This window comes from Plectropomus leopardus, chromosome 13 (assembly GCF_026936395.1).
Source record: "Plectropomus leopardus strain MGB_pleo_1.0 chromosome 13, ASM2693639v1, whole genome shotgun sequence".
NCBI classification, from domain to species: Eukaryota; Metazoa; Chordata; class Actinopteri; order Perciformes; family Serranidae; genus Plectropomus; species Plectropomus leopardus.
The window spans coordinates 19,337,817-19,354,872 of NC_142188.1; the positions used below are offsets into that span (position 1 = coordinate 19,337,817).

The window sequence follows — 17,056 nt, forward strand, 5'->3', positions numbered from 1 at the left end:
ACGGCTCAGTGAACTGTCAGCTCTATTGCTGAACACACACACACACACACACACACACACACACATATATATTATTCAAGATGCATTTTTGTAGCATTCACATCATTATCAAGGAAGGAAAAAACAAATAGGTTTATAATTTGTTTTTAATGTGTTACAGTGAGTAAAGCATGAGTCACAACGTGTTAACCCTGATTTACCCCTGATTTCAGAAAATATATATATTTATTTTAACAGTCTATAAAATGTATGTAATATATCCTTACATACACGCTTTCTTGGCCTTTACCAACCTACTGCTAATCCAGCCCTTAAATAGGCCTATAAACCCTGTTACCTTCAGCGCTATCACCTTGTACAAAGGAGGAACTGTAACAGGGATGGCATGTAGCTGGAAATAATTAAACTATAATTTAATTTCTAAGTAGATATGGCTCATGCATGTTAAACAGGTTTCCTGTTATTATCAGCAGATATCTGCGGACCAGTTTCATCATGCAGACACAATGTGGCCATTGTATGTATTATTCAGAATTTAACAATAATTTCTAATGCAGTGAACATGAATCTAGGTCACCTTTACATATGAGCAACATGCTCATTCAGTGGTTATAAGGCCATACTGTACCTCATTAAACTGATTCAGCATGGTAGAGCAGCGCAGCAGTGCTCCGCTGCGAGTGTATCAGATTTACAGAGTTCATAAATCAAACAACCGTGTACCTTTTTGTTTTATATACCAGCATTTACTGTGTAGGCCCCTGGTAATGGTTTAGGCTAAAAAAAAAACCCAACATAAACATGAGGAACAAAAATGAATTAATAGTTGGATCACTAATCCTCATTTGCCAACAAAAAACAAACAATTCATTCCTATGACTTTTTAATTTCACTAAGGGACTGTATTTTATTTACAGAGTAGGGGGGTGGCTGGGGTGTAACTTTGTTTTTTTCGCTGCATCAAATATTTTTTTCTTGAGCCTCCCTCAGTGACTGAGGGAAATGTATGAACGCCCCTTCACCACCAATATGCATTTTCCACAGTTTCTCGCTGAGATAAATTGTGTGGTTTTGTAGATTTTTTAAGAAAACATGCCTTTTGGGTTTTGGAGTTCTGAGGATATTTATAATAAATACAAAATACAAGTGTTTAAAGTTGAATTTCCCTACCCTTAACCAAATCATAAACATAACTCCCTCCCCACTGCTTAAGTAATTATCTGAAGTACCTTTTCCATGTTGCACCACCTCTGCTCTCTCATGAATAACAGACAGTCCCTTAAAAAACAAACAAAAAAACATGGTAAATTGAGAAACACTTTTGGAAGATGTTAAAAGAATAGTTAAACATTTTGTGAAATATGCTTGTTTACTTTATGCCGAGAGCTTGATAGCAGGTAGATACCACTCATTTCTGTATGCTTATGCTGCTGCTCCCGAGTTCCCATACAAGTCAGAAAACCAAGATGATGTTAGCAATACCAGTTCAAGCCAGGTTAGCTGCTGTTAGCATCACCAGTTCATAACAACACATTATGCTGTATTTTATCCACAGATAGATAACTGTTTTAGTGAGACACAAATAAGACAGACGTGCAAATAAACAGTATATTACCAGCGCTTCCCCCGTTTTTCTGTGTTGGAAATCCAACTTTAGGGGGCATTCCAGTCGAAATTTCAACTTCTTTGAGCCATAATTATGCTACATGTATGCAGTGCTACAGCTGGTTAGCACAGCTTAGCATTAAGACTGTGAATGGAGGGAAAGCAAGCCTGGTTCTGTCCAAATGCAAACAAAATCTAAATTGAGCTTTAGAGGTATGGTAGGCAGATTTTGTTGCCTTTGGACCTAGCTGTCTCCCGTTTCCAGTCCTCATGCTAAGCTAAGCTAACCAGCGGCTGGCTGTAGAGTCACTTCGTGCAGATGTGAGAGTGGTAACTTCTCATCTAACTTTCAGCAGAGAGTGTATGAGCGTATCTCCAGACTATTCCTTTAATATAACAGAAACATCACTGTTGCTTTTAGTATGTTAATTGTTCATAGTTCAGGACATCTAACATTTTCAGAAACAGAAGAATCAGGCACAGGATTCGAACAGGAAGTTTGACACACATTAGTCTGAAACAGACCAATGTGAACCTGGTGATAGCACACTAAAAAGATGAAAAAATGCTAAATTAGAAACAACTGGTCCAGAAGGCACCCTATTAATGTAAAGCCTGAAAAACAAACAAAAAAAAAACCCCAAAAATTATATATTGTTTAACAAAACAATTCCACCACAAGGTCAGTTTAGAAGCTGTTCTGGAGCTTTCGACCATATCACATTTGTCCAAAATTGCATACTTTGAATTAAAAACCCAAAGTGTACTATTATTCAAAATATTTGCAAATAAACACTAGTATATATCTTTTCGGATGCACCTTGAACACAGATGGTTTTTTCAGGTGTTCGTTCTTCTGTTAAGTTTGGTTATAATTTGTTATCTAAAGGGGCTGTGACGTCACGATTAATGGCTTTGTGTGCCAGTTGGTTTGCGATTGGTTAGATTGGTGTATGGGCCGGAAGTTGATACTGCGGAAATCACTACTACGCAGCATCTGGCTCCAAATGCCATCTTGCATTAATGATGTTATTTGGAGGCAGATGCTGCGCAGTAGTGATTTCCGCTGAGGTATTTTGGCTTCCTTTTTTTTACAGTAGGTGTTGACCAGTTGACTGTCTAAATAGACAGTCTATGTTTCATACTAAGGTTTTGGACATGCCAAAAAAAATCTCACTACTGTTTTAGTGTTTTCAGACGCAGCCATGATCTTTTTAGAAGATGGGGTTCACCCAAATGTGGTAAAATTATAGATGTTTTAATCTCGATTTTTTTCTGACCATTTTAAAAACTTCTCACATCAACTGAGGAAGACCATGTGATAATCAAAAGCTCTGGAGGATCCACTAAATGGACCTTGTGGTGAGATTAACTATTGTTTCCAGGTCAATGATAAACTTTATTCTCAACTATATAGTAGAGTTTATCTGAATTTTACATATTTGAGTGTTAAGCACTGAATTATACCGATTCTAATATTTTTTTAATACCTAAATAGTTACCAATAAGCAGCTGCACTGCAAGTGGGCACCACCTTATTGAAGTAATTTAAATGATTTTGAGTTTTAATTGCATTTACTGCATAGAGCTACAGTAGATATTTTAGCACAGTGTGAGAGGAGACAAACACATTTTTATATCATGGCGGGTATTAAGGAGAGTTTATATTGTGCTCATAAAGCATAACTGCCCACTAACACCGTGTCTTAAACTGGTTTAAATATGAATCCTAGTATATGCAGTAATCTATGCTTTGGTTATTCTTTGGTTAGATGGCTAAATATTCCAAATTGGCGACCCTGCTCTGCAAATATACAGCAAAATATTTGCTGTCACAGCCTGTCAATAAAAATGCACTACAGTAGGGCAAAATTTAGGATTATGCAACAGCACAGACAGGAGTGAGATAAAGCAAGACATAAGATGCATGCTCTAGTTACATATTAAGGACCATAAATGCTGTGTTAGTTTAACTGTCCCTTCGGTCATTGAAAGAGAGACGTCATAGAGGGTGATGAAACCTTCAGCCGCCAACACACCGTCTGCAGCTTTCATCTTTGGACCTTTTGTGTGTAAAGCATCGCTGAATGAGTCAATGTCCGTTTGCTGGTAGCAAGAAAGAGATTTTTTGCATTGGAGTGAATTTCCTTTAGAGGTCAGGGGAGGCAATATTGTGGAACCACACTACAATACTCGTCTGTCTTAATTTAATAATTCAATACCATGAGTAGGAACGTGTGCAAAAACATGGAGAGTCTCTGGATATATGTGGCTATGGCTTATTTCATCTCAAGTGAGCGCTAAACTATTCTAGATCAGAGATACATATACCTCCTAGCAGCATTAGCTAACACGCTACAGTGAGAATTGGCTGGCGGTTTCTCAAATGTCAATCCACCCTCAGCTTCTTGTGTGCAGTGCGCTCCGTAGACGGCGTCCCGTTTGCATGTCCATTTGTTGATACAGGAGTGCCGTTCTGGTTCTTTTGAGAGCCGATGTGCTTCTTGTAAGTCTTGAAAGAGAGGCAGAGGTAACATGTTAAAATGTGATCATTAAAAATGAAATAATTAAATGGAATACAGAAACACAAACATCTATTTGTACTGTAAGATAGCATGTTTGAAGTAAAATAATCTGAACATAACTTAGTCACAATGAAAAAATGACTTTAGCTAATATGTTATCATCAGATTTAAAAAAAAAAATTATAACAGCCTCAAAACTTCTGTATTGCACAGGCCAACATAAGCACCTTTTTACAATGCCTCCCCATGTGGGAGTATTGCACTGTTATGCTGCCTCGTTCTGAATAAAAGGTACAATTGCAGAATAGAGGGACAGAGTTGTCTCGCCTTTAAGCCGGCAACGGAGTTAGCAACAGCGCCACATCAACGTCTACATAGGCGTGACAGTCAGCAAGATGTTGTTGGGTTGTTGGCAAAAATTACCAAAATATGGGCCCCAGACGCCCTCCTTTTAAAGACCTTACCGATAAATTAGTGAGTTATTACATTTTATTGGAGTGTTTCTATTTTAACCGGTACCCCATTTGTAGCACTTGTTTTTGTTTTTGTCCTTGTAAAAACACATGCTGTTTTATTCATAATATGAAGGGTAGAGCTGGCTTTATTCTCTGTTGTTCTTACAGTCATCATATCCTGAAAATACTGAAAACACCACTGTCATAGTTTGCACTTTCTTTCAGCTCGTTTGCTTCTCACTGAAGATTTATTGGTAATTGGTTCAGAAATACATTTATTTAAATAAAAAAGAATTCTCAGGCAGCTGGGCACTGTAGTTTTCAGCAAACAAGAAGTAAACGGTGTATTTGTTTTTCAGCCACAGAGTGATACATATTGTTGCTCTAGTCAACTGAAAATATTACCAGACTTATCTTTGAACATAATTAATTAACAGGTAAAATGTCAAAATCAACTGACCTGAATGTAGAAGTTTGAGAAGAGTAAAATAAGCGTGACCATGTAACTTATTTGGAAGTACAGCCATCCCTGAGGGAAGTCGCACGGCCATATAACTGCACACATCGTCTGAGACATGGTTAAAAAGAACTGGATCTGTGGACGAAACACGAGACGCACACACAGACACGTAGTGGAGTGAGAAGGTGACACAGAGAGCCTATAGAAACGCAACATTGATCCAGAGCTTAAAATATCTGTTAATGGACAGTGAAAACGTCTCCACTGTATTAAGCTCTGAAAAAAGTCCAAAAACACTTCAAATATTTAAAAAGCAACATCAGCTTCAAAAACCCCAAAACAAATCAAAGGTCAAAGGCTGAAAATACTTTTTAGTTCAACTTCTTTCACATCCATTAATTATGAAAAGATAAAATTCGCAAACAAACATTGGTTAAGGTACTCAAATACAAGACTTAAGTACAATTTAGAGGTATTTGTACTTTACTTGAGTATTTCTATTCCATGCTACTTTATACATTCAATTCACTACATTTCAAAGGTAAATATATTACTTTTGCTCCACAACAGTTACTAATTGCTTTAAGTGTTTCTTTTTTTTATGCAAAACACATTATTTGTATTTTAAATACAATACATTGTTCAGTGCACAAAGTTTTAGTCTGTGACTTAAGTGCTGTTTTCTTTAATAAATGTGAGGAAATCGCAAAGTTCAGGAGACATATTTCAACTTATTTTCAATGCAGTTTCAGTTATTTTCCAAAATAGCTTAATTTTTCATAATTCTTGTGCAGAAACTTTTTACCTTTCATGAGAATCTTTTACACAAACTGATTCAAAAGTCAAACCTAGTGAACGAGTATTCCTATTGCACTCTCTGACATCACTACTTTTGAGAAATATGAATTTTAAGGATGTAATTATTCTGAAAAATGTTAATGAGATTTGGGATTTTGTAAGTTAAACTTCCCAACACCATATAGAAAAAATGTACTCTTTACCAGCTACAACAGTAAAAGGCTATTTACACATAAATATATGAGCACTCAATCAAAGTGTTGGGAGTTGGAGAGAGATAAAGTGTGTAACTGTTCAAAAATGCACAACAAGAGCAACTACCCTTAAAGGGTTTTTAAAAATGAACGTTTCATTTTAAAATATCATGATTACTGTCAAAGCGGTATATCTCGACAGCAACACTGTATAATTGATATACAGTCCATGTATGTATACTTCGACACAATCAAATTAGCCTTTGCATAATTAGTACTGTTTCTTTTGATGCTTTAAGTACATTTTGACATGAATACTTTTTATTATTATTCTATTATTGCTATTTTACTTAAGTAAAATTCTTCCATCATTGGAAAGAAACTACAGGATGAACCCACCAGCTGAAACTGTGTGATGTATTTCTTCCACCAAAGGTACGGCCGCATGGCTGGGATGGCTGACAGGCCGTAGTATGAATACATGACGACGTGGACGAAGCTGTTCAGGGAGGCGCCGAAATATGCTGAGGAGAAACAGAAGATAAAGTTATCCATCTACTGAGAGCAATCACTGGGTGAGTGCAATGAACTTCTTGGGAATAACTTTTCATTAGTCCGCTCTGTTTGGAACCATTACTGCATCGTTCATTTAAAATCGATCGAAGCCATTTACTGTACAGTAATACAGAAACAATAGAGCGAACCTCTGATGAATAATGAAACGTGTTAACAGAACAGACATGTCACATTAAATTTAAATCGATAGTGAGAGGCACAAGAAGGAGATTTTCAGTGTAAGAAATCAGACATCTTGCAAACTGCTGTGCTGTGTTTTTTCTTTTACATGTGACACAGAGCAGCAGCGTTCAGGTCAATAAAAGTCACTTAGTGTCCTTTAAGGCTTTACTGGGGAAACAGGCCGTTTTCAAGGCTAATGGGTTTAACATTAGAGCACTTGAATTATTTAGCTCGCTTTGGGGCCAAACGGTAAATGTGGTTACTGGAGTGATTTGAGTCACTGGAGGGCGAAGTTGTGTTAAAACACACTCACAGTGGCCGCAGGGTACCCAGTTCATAACGAACCACCAGATATTCAGCATGCTGGCGTGGTGGTAGATGTGAAGAAACGTGATCTGGTGGTTATTCTTTCGTAGAATGAAGAAAAAGGTGTCCATGAACTCGATGAGCTTGGAGAAGTAGTACCACCACAGGACATTTATGATCTGAGAGGAGACAAGAAACGGTTGCAGAAAAACCTCCTGTGCATTACTTAAGAGAACAATGTGGAGACAACAGAGGCTGCAAATCAGAAAAACAGAGTGCAAAAGTTCTTATAAAATTCCTGCACACTCTGTTTATCATACAAGGTGATACGCAGACATCCGTACCAAAGGCCCTTGAAAGCTGGGGATGAATCATAAAGCAATTTAACTATCTGTAGCAGTGACACAGTGATATATTTTTTTATTTAATCACAGCAGAACTGCAAAGCTGAGCACATTTCACAGGGAACCTTGTTTTCACCTCCACCGCAGAGCTCAGTAGGGCAACTGAAGAGAGTCATCATGATGACACGAGTCAGATTAAATTGACTCCCTGTCCCCGCAGCTTATCCGCTGGGATTTAAAGGTACTCGTCCATGGAAATCAGAGCAAGGAAAAAACGCACATTGTGCTTAATATTGTATAGCTGTCCTACAGTATTTGATATTTATGCCTTTAGGCCCTCAGTACCGTTTACAAGATAAAGAAACATAATGGTAAATCATTTACTTAGTTATAAAATGATGTCAAATGTGATCAAATGAAAGTAAAAACCCTAGCAATAAACATAAAAAGGTTGCAGGGTGTAAATGGGACTGACTCACCTTATTATCCACTTCTTGAGCACTGTGAGTGTCCTGGCAGTAGAAGTTGTAGCCACCGTGCCACACTGCCATAACAAGCTGAAGACAAAAAAGATGGATGATGATTGGATTCTTTACCAAATGTCTGAATACATAAAACTTACAGGCACCGTAAAGGATAAATGCACTATAAAAGTACAACTTGTAAACATGTGACTAACTTGTAAAATATGACTTTTCCTTTGCTACAGTAAAACAGACGTGCTTAAACAAATGCACAGACAGAAGGCAAGTCAGATTTGGTCCCATATCTGTTTGTTGTCAGGTTGTGGTGACGGGATCAGATCACTTAGCCTCAAATATTCTTGTCATGCTCTAAAATGACCTGAGGCCCATTGGAAATCATATTATACATTATGTTTCAGTAGCACAGAAAGCTCATCATGCTTTTACTTTTAATTAGGATGTTACAGTTTAAAGGAGTACTTCTACCACAAAATGATCATTTGTATATCAGTTACTCACCCTGTATTGTGAATAGTGTGAGACTTTATATATGTAAGTTCTTTAATTAGTTAAAATTTTAGCTTATATGAATGTGTTTGGGAAGTACGTAGCATATGACTGGATAAATTAGACTTGGATTATATGGCACAAGTTATATGAGAATTTGTAAACAAATTTAGACATAGTTTTACTGATATTAAATGCAGCCCCAGTTGACTCTCATCGCGAATATTCGTCATTAAGGCGTGCAAGAAAAACAACGTTTTCTTCACAAATTCAAGGTGACTTAGACTAAGAAAAGTTCAAATACAGGAATTTCTATTTAGAATAATTAAAAGTAACAATCTTACTCTGTATACCTGTGCAGTGAATGTTCCCCATGCCTTTGTATGTTAAAGTGATGCTCCAGTGGTTTATCCTAGCGTAGAGGGACTCGCAAAGGAGAGATTTTAAAAGAACTCTATACAATATTCAGGACGCATCATGATTCAGAAGTTTACCTGCACATGGCTCTAAACATAGAGGTGGCCGAGCTGGTGGCCAGCAGCTAACGTGCAATAATAACAGAAACAGTGCTTACAATGGCAACAGTGCTGACAGAGGTGTTAACCACAGGGGAACCAGAGGGTGGGCGCTAGACTTCTATGACAATGATGTCCCGATATAAGCGATAACTGCTGTATGTGCGCAGCGCAGAGGGGTGGCGATTAGCTAGTCGGTGGGATACACTCATGCGGCTGGACAGACCACTACAACGTCAAACAGAGCAGCTTGTATTACAGCACACATAGAGGGAGACTTCATTTTCTGCTCAGGACATTACACTATATCTTTACATAGAAAATAGTTGTATGCTGCTATATAAATGATCTGAGTATTGTATGAAGTTTCTTTAATATAATGGCTAAAATTTATACGACCAAGGCCGAGATGTCTTGATTTTTAGCCGCTTGTCCCCAGTTCCAAAACTGATCAATCCTACACTTCCAATAAAGCAACTCAGTAATTTATTCAATTAATTTGTAATGGGCCATGCACAATATTAAACAAAAATGTAACTATTTGATGTAGGCTATTGTAGCTTAGTAAGCTTAAGGATAATTTTGATTTGCAGTCCGTTCACAGTTAAAAGCATCTATACAATGTCAATGAAACACCATGCCAGCAAGACAAATATATGGGACAAAGTAAAAGTGATTCTATTCTTTAAAAGCAAGAATATTATTATCCTTAGTGTGACCATTCCTGCTAGGCAAAAAAAAAAAACAGTTTGTAATACAGACTTTCAGACTTATCAAAAGCCACAAAATACATGATACAACTTAATCTGGGGTCTGATTGGTGCTCCCCGTGACAAGTAAACTAATCTGTGTGTGTAAAACTGGTGTTATGCCCCTTTAAACAGTTAATATTCAAATGCAACTAGCAGCATTCGGTGAATGCAGCTTAATGCTGATTCACCGAATCAAAGTAGGTGCGCTGTCTTTGTCTGCCGCTGTAAAACACTTTACTAACTAACCGCAGAGCCAAGAAACTGCCTCCAGTAGAGAACCAGCGAGAGAATGAAGTATGTTATCAGGAGCACGCAGACATTAACCGCCCTCTAAGTTGATATACTTCCTTGATTTTTCTTCAGACCTGCAGCAGCATTAATCAGCCTATAAATAAACAAAATTAATCACAATCAGATTTGATCACAATTGTTATGTGACGAGCCGCTGTGCCCTGGAAAGCTGACAAGAACAAAACTGCCCTGTACTGTGATTCACATCAGGTGGCATTGATTTTGGACTGCCAAAAGTTCACCCCATGGCCGGGGCATTGTCAGAGTACAGGGTTTAATGAATCACATAGCCGACAGTCTGCTGCGGCCTTACGCAATGCAGACAGAGTCGAGAAGCCTGTTCTGCCAGCTGGATGGGGAGGAGAGCACAGATACTTTAGACTTACACGTGCACAAAACTGCTTAGTCTGGTTCTCAGCTCCTGATGTTCACAGGTACACAAAACGACAGATACGATCAGTGTGATAAGTAAAGTCTGGCCACAGTTGCGACAACTTAAACTTGCAGATTCAGCTCAGACGTTGCCACCTTGCTGAATAATCTGCGTTTGTTTTCATCAGTGCATCTATCAATTACCGTTATTTAGTCAGCTGTTTATCAAAAGCAGTTTTCTAGCAAACAATAGGGGGCTGTGCGGATGTCTGCGAAGGCGTATGAGGGATTTGACGGCTGAAACAATGAGCCTGTCAGCGTCCAGCTGTGTCCCTCTCACCCCCTGATAGCATTGTTTTGAGCAGTCAGTGAGAGACGCTAGCAGGCCCGAGTCTAATCAGAGTCAAGTGATTCAACATTTTTGGGGAAATATGCATATTCTCTTTTTTGCTGAGAGTCACATGAGAAGCCTGATACCTCCGTCATACCTGTTTGATAAATATAAAGATACAGCTATGTTAGCTTAGCGTAGCATAGAGGCGAATTTGCTTTTCCTCAGATTGCAAAGGCATGACCCGCTGCACTCTCCCTATGATTGGCTAATACTCATTACCTCTGCTGGTTGGATTGGTTAGATTTAGGCGAGAGGAGTGGGATTGGTTAGGGCACAGGGTCCTGGGCTCTGCTCAGGACGTCATTACTCCACTAACTTTAAATAACAAATAATGGTTTGCTGTTATATAAATGTAACACACAGCTCTTTTAAAGCATTCCTTTAATTAACCGTGCTAACTGTTCGGTCATATTCGCACACTAGAGTTTTTCAGTCAGTCACGTTCAGGTCTGTTTCCTTTCTTTCATAGTCTGTCTGCAGTGTGAGGTTGCAGTGATAGCTTTGGCCGACTTCAACACACGTGTCAGTGCTGCGCAGCCTGTTTACCTCATAGAACATGTAGAAGGACAAGAGCGTGAGGCCCAGATTGTAGAGCACCAGGAGGCCTCGGCACGAGTATGGCTGCCTGTGTTTCATGTACTTGGGCCCCATCCACACGATCAGAAGGTAGATGACTGTGAGTGCAAAGGTTGGTGGGTAGTTGTCGAGCAGCAGCCATCCCCGCACACGCTGATCTGAAATATGGAGATAAAGAGTCTGGTTTTCAGCGCCGATAAGGTGGCCTCATTGGTAACCGCGGATGAACTTGAGACGTGAAAAAGCAGCAGCAGGCACACTGAGGAATGTTTGCTCAACACCTGGAAAGGTTAGCAGCAAGAAGGTGAAAAACCCCAGCAGGCTTCTTGTCTAAGTCCAGGCAATGTGTACAGCATGTAATGTATGATTTGGGTCAAAGGTTTTTGGTAATGTTTACTTTCTTTTTCTGTTCACTGTAGTGCTCTGCTGAGTTTTTGCAGTAGATACACAATTTGCAATATTTTGGCAGACAAACACATTAAAGACGACAGCAACAGATTTAATATCAGCAGCTCAGATGACAGCTTACCTCTGGGACCCATCCATGTCTCAAACTGAGTGTTTAGTTTATGATTTAAAGCTTCCATTTGTCACCTAAAAACAGAACAAATAAAACAAGTTAAAGCAGTGTTAATATATATATATATATATATATATATATATATATATATATCAAGTTGAACATCATGTACATGATTGAAATATTTCAGCAAGTTGATGCTGTAAAAGAAGCTATAAGAGTCTGATAAGTTCAGAAAATTTCAATACTTTTCTGTGATGTAGCCTTTAAAACCACTTATGATATTACAATATCTGGAATCTAACAGAATATATCCTCAGATCAAGATATTAATATAATATTGATTTATTGCCCAGCCCTAATCATGTCTGTGATATGTCTGTTTGTGCTCAAACCTGTCCATCTAAACTCTCTAATACATCTCATGTCCCAACAAGTGATCCTCCCCGTCCCTGTGCTTTCAAACAAGAGATCAAATGTGTCTGTAAAACAAGCAGCCAGCGGGCAGGTGTGTGCGGACGATAACCAGACAGTTGTGTAGTGATTCTGTGGCTTTTAAACTGCTGAAGGTCATGAAATGTGTAGATTTATCACCACTAATGGGGTCCGGGCTTTAATAATTGCATAACATTGTCTGGCCCAGGCACTGCTGCTACATTTACTTTGACAAAAAAAAACATCTCTAAATCTTTATGCATGTTCTCTTGCCATAGCTGTCAAATTGTGGAGGTGCATGACTGTATAAAAACGATGTTCCTGTGAGTGTTTCAAACACATTGCCGGCTGCCTGTGGAACTGTAAGAAAATAGTTTAAAAGTGCAGTTTTTCTCCATAAGATATAAGTGCATTTTCCATAAACAGTATATGTAATTTCCCACGTACGCTTGTGACAGCTAGATCAACCCTGTGATATAAAGCAGACGACTGTATGAATATCTGGATATTGTCAGCTGAATATTTTTTTCTTAAACAAAAAAGTTTTATTGTCTGGTCTCAGGTCCACTCCAGACTAATGTATTGTCAAACTGCAAAAAGTGACATCTAAACTCGGACAAACATGTCAAATTACAAAGTCATGTTTTTTTTTGTTTTTGTTTTTTTTTTGACAAAAAAGACAGAATTCACTTCCTCTAAAATCATACTTTGTAATAGCAGCAGTTTTGTAGCTTTCTCACACAAAACCTACTGCTCTGAAACAACCAACCGCAACAGAAAAATCTCATATAAAGTTGTGACAGCATCCTTCACACTGCTGCAAAAAAGCAAATCGCTGCAGCTGATTTTAATACAGTAAACCAGATAGCTCTCAGGCACACACACTCTTTATTCACTATCACCTCGGAGGTATTTACACAGTCCTGCCTGTATATTGTTTGCTGTATGACTTCAGGCTTTGCACAAGATGCCTCGCAGCCGCAGAAATTCTTTATTTCCACTGACGTGTTTTCCAAGCTATACATTTAATTCAGTACTGTTACATCACAGGCTGCTGCACCGCTGGGCAGTTTCTACACCTGCGCATGCTGCTGGATAAAATATAGAATAAATACCGTATGTACTCCCTCCATATGCCTTCTTCAGCTATTTGAACCTGTATTCATTGACCTTTTCCTCAAACAAAGACTCCTGAACAAAACCTAAGTTAATATGATAAACAAATGTAATTTTGACTGGTTGCAATCCTTTGGCTCCAGTCCGATTTCTTTATGTCTGAGAGGAAGGTAAAGCAGCTTTACAGGTTAACAGAATACCCTTGTACTTTACAGACAGAAATGTGAGCCCATCTATCAAATTTAGCTAAAGCATCTCAATTTAATCTGCGCGCATTAAAGTCATATGATATTGGAATATGACTGAAAGAATTGAAGGGGCACCACGGTGACTTTGTCTACATGCATATAATGAATTTACTATAATCCAAATATTCACTTAAACTCTGTAAATAGCCATATCTTGCACACATGCAACAAATATGTAGTATGTAATGAAAGTATTTACAGAAAAACACCTTTGTAAACAAAATGTATCCCAGCTTACAAAGGTATTTCTGTACAGACATTTAGAGTCAAAGGTTCAACTCTGCTTGCAACCAATAACCACATTACTGATAGTTGCATTTGACTATAATCACTTGTCTGCAGGAACAAAATATGGCTTATTCTGGTCAACCTCAGTGCAGTAATATCCGGGCTCTGATTATAAGAGATGCATTAGGCTGCACCAAAACATGATAATCTGCAGGGCCTTAATCAGAGCATGATGAGCCACAACAGGAGAGCATGTTAGCAGCCAGTCAGTGAGTCAGCTATCTAACTGCTGCAGAAATATAACTAAACAATCAAAGGAGGAGCTGGATCTTCCAACACACTAATGCATCTTGGACTTTGGTAAGAGTGGTTTCATCACTGCAGCTGATTATGATTTATTCAAACAGTCTAATATACTGTAAGAGTCAGGGTTGGGCGATACGACAGTATATACGACAATATATCTATCCTCATAGAAGGCAGGGGTGGGAGTCACCACAGAAAACTGTATGCTGATCGATGCTGTAAATCAGATAGCAGGACTTCTTCATAGTCATGCTAGATTATTACATGATTTTTGTATAAAAGTGATGATGTACCTGTATTTGTTAGGTATAATGATTTAACTGGATTAGCCAAAAACAATCCATCATCAATGACAGTTTCACAGTAAATTTTCCATAAACTTTACTATATTGGGATATTTATTGACGACGTAAGCTGGTCGCAACAGTATGACATTCACAGTATGATAACCGTCTTTGAAAATATCACTACATAGTTATTACATAGTTATTATTGTAAGTTACAAAAACACGTAAAGGCATGTAATCAGAAGGTTTTTTTTTTTTAACAAAGGCTTTATTATTACTTTAATTGAAACTTGAAACTGTTTTTGAAAAGTAAGTATGTGTAAAAAGTATCCCTTTTGAAACAAATATAGGACAGATTCCTAGTCAAATGTACACAATGTGGTAATTGTCAATTTTCATAGTAACACCTTGAAGCCAGTTTATGCTGCAACCCTGATCATAACATAAAATCAAATATGTCATGATAGAGAATTTAATGTATTTTGCATATAGATAGATGGATAGATGGATGGATGGTTAGATAGTAGGAGTAGGGGAAAAATTGTGACGGCAAGTATCAATTTTTTTTGTTATGTAAGTTATTAACATTACTAACAGAAATTTAACTTTTTGTAGCCCACAAGAATAATGACAACCAAGTGCTTTTTTATTCCACTAGATACAATTTGCTGCAATAAAAATGAAGTAAGATGAACAGACTGAAAACTTTGATTAGATAAACAGATTTTGACATAGTTTAGGTAAGATAAATACTACAACATCACAATACTCTATACTCCCAGACCTTTATAAATCGTAAAAATACTGTATTGACACTACAATGTCATGATGATATCATATTTGGGCTTGTCTGGTGTTTTCCATCCTTGACAGACAGACAGACATAGATAGATAGATAGATAATCAAAGGGTATAATAAATTAAGTAATAACAAACTGAAAACTAGGACCACACCAAAAACTCTAAATACTGAACATGGTCAGTGCAAGTCTTGTTTATAGGATATTTTTGGGCATTGGTCTGGAAAGGTACTTCACTTGAATTGTGTTATAGAGTAAGGATTTAATACACAGCTCAGTACTCTACTGGGAGCAATACAGACACTGGAAAGGACAAATAACACTAGTATAGTATGGTATTTATATTTGAAATGGCTCTCCAGAACAAGATTTTGTACAGACATGCAAAAACTGCAAATCACAGCCTGCCCTGGGACAGCAGCATGAGTAACATGGAAAAGTTTTCCCCAGGAAGTTTGACAACTACTAATGGCAGACTCGCTAGCCTACATACAACATGCTGCAGTGTGCTCGCGAGGCTGTGTCTTTACAGTAACCTATTTTCGCGTCAATTTGCTGCAGTATCGCGATTGCGTTACAAATATATAGGACGATATCGCACTATATCCGCGTCACGTCGCTTATTTGCACCACAATATGGCACTATATAGGCCGACTAGTAATTTTCCATCGGGGTCACACGTGTAATGTAAACTGCACTTTACACACCGACTGTACTCTCCGGTATCAAACAGCAGCCCGGTGTCCACTTCAGCTGTGAGCGCTGAGCTGCTGACAGCGGTTATCTCATTACATCATCCTCTAATTTCATAAGTCAAACTTCCACAGAGGAATTAATTAAAAAAATCGCATCCTGTCGATCGCATCCAGGCTACAGTAACAGTAGAGGTCACAGCTTCAGCATCACCCAAACTCAAAGCTCACACACAGGCGCCATGCGCGCTGCAACGTTTTCCTTCCTTAAAATAATAGAAAAGAAATCCTCACCGTAAATTTCTGCAGCCCAGTTAGACAGACAGCGAAATTTTGAGATGAAGAGATACAGCTGTGTGCCTACCTTGAGAGGCGGGGCAGAGCAGCGGCTGTGTAACCTTGGCTGGCTGGCCGGTCTGAGCACAATGTGCAGCCTTGTCGCTCAGTGGAAAATAGTGGGAGGAACACGCAGACTGGCCCATTGCCCTGCAGGAGGGTCACAGCCAGGAGGTGACCCGGTGTGTTGCAGCCACACACACACACACATGCACAGTCAAAAAAGATGGCATCAAGGCTATCTCTGGGCTACATTTTAATTCAGTTTTGTGGTAATTGTTAACTCAACGATACATGTTAAGACTGTAAAATTGTGCAGGGATGTGCATCTCTAACTTTATTTATTTACATTTTCCCCAGTTTTTTTAGAAAAAAAAGTAGGCCTAAAAGTATATATTTGTACAAATTAAAGCTGCACATATCTTCTGTAGTGAAAGAAATAATAATAATAATAATAATAACAATAGTAATAGAAAGGACTTATATACACTTTTCTAAGTACTCAAAGATGCTTCACATGAAATGCAAAAAGATGCAAGATGGAGAATACAAAATACTGAAAATGCTTACATGAACAGAACAGTTACAGATACAAGAACAGAATACTAAAGCAAAATTCAGAGGATATCAAAATTCAGATTTGGGGAGGCAGTGGGAGACAGGTATTGTGGGCTTTTTTGAAAATGTGGGTTTTGAGTTTATTTTTATATGAGGGGAGTGAGTCTGCGTTGCGGATGTTTGGAGGGACGGAGTTCCAGAGGGTTGGGGCAGCAATGACAAAGGCTCTGTCC

At 38.3% G+C, this 17,056-nt stretch overlaps 1 protein-coding gene across 1 annotated transcript; it reads right to left on the bottom strand.

Moving 5' to 3' along the window:
- Positions 1-128: 128 nt before the first annotated feature.
- elovl5 (ELOVL fatty acid elongase 5) lies at positions 129-16,387 on the bottom strand. The gene is made up of 8 exons (XM_042501973.2): positions 16,294-16,387; positions 11,826-11,890; positions 11,267-11,454; positions 7,905-7,982; positions 7,089-7,260; positions 6,437-6,561; positions 5,046-5,180; positions 129-4,117 (listed from the first exon to the last, which is right to left on the bottom strand). The coding sequence occupies exons 2-8, from the start codon at positions 11,881-11,883 to the stop codon at positions 3,995-3,997; spliced, it is 879 nt and encodes a 292-aa protein (XP_042357907.1). The 5' UTR covers positions 11,884-11,890; positions 16,294-16,387; the 3' UTR covers positions 129-3,994.
- Between the last annotated feature and the right edge of the window lie 669 nt (positions 16,388-17,056).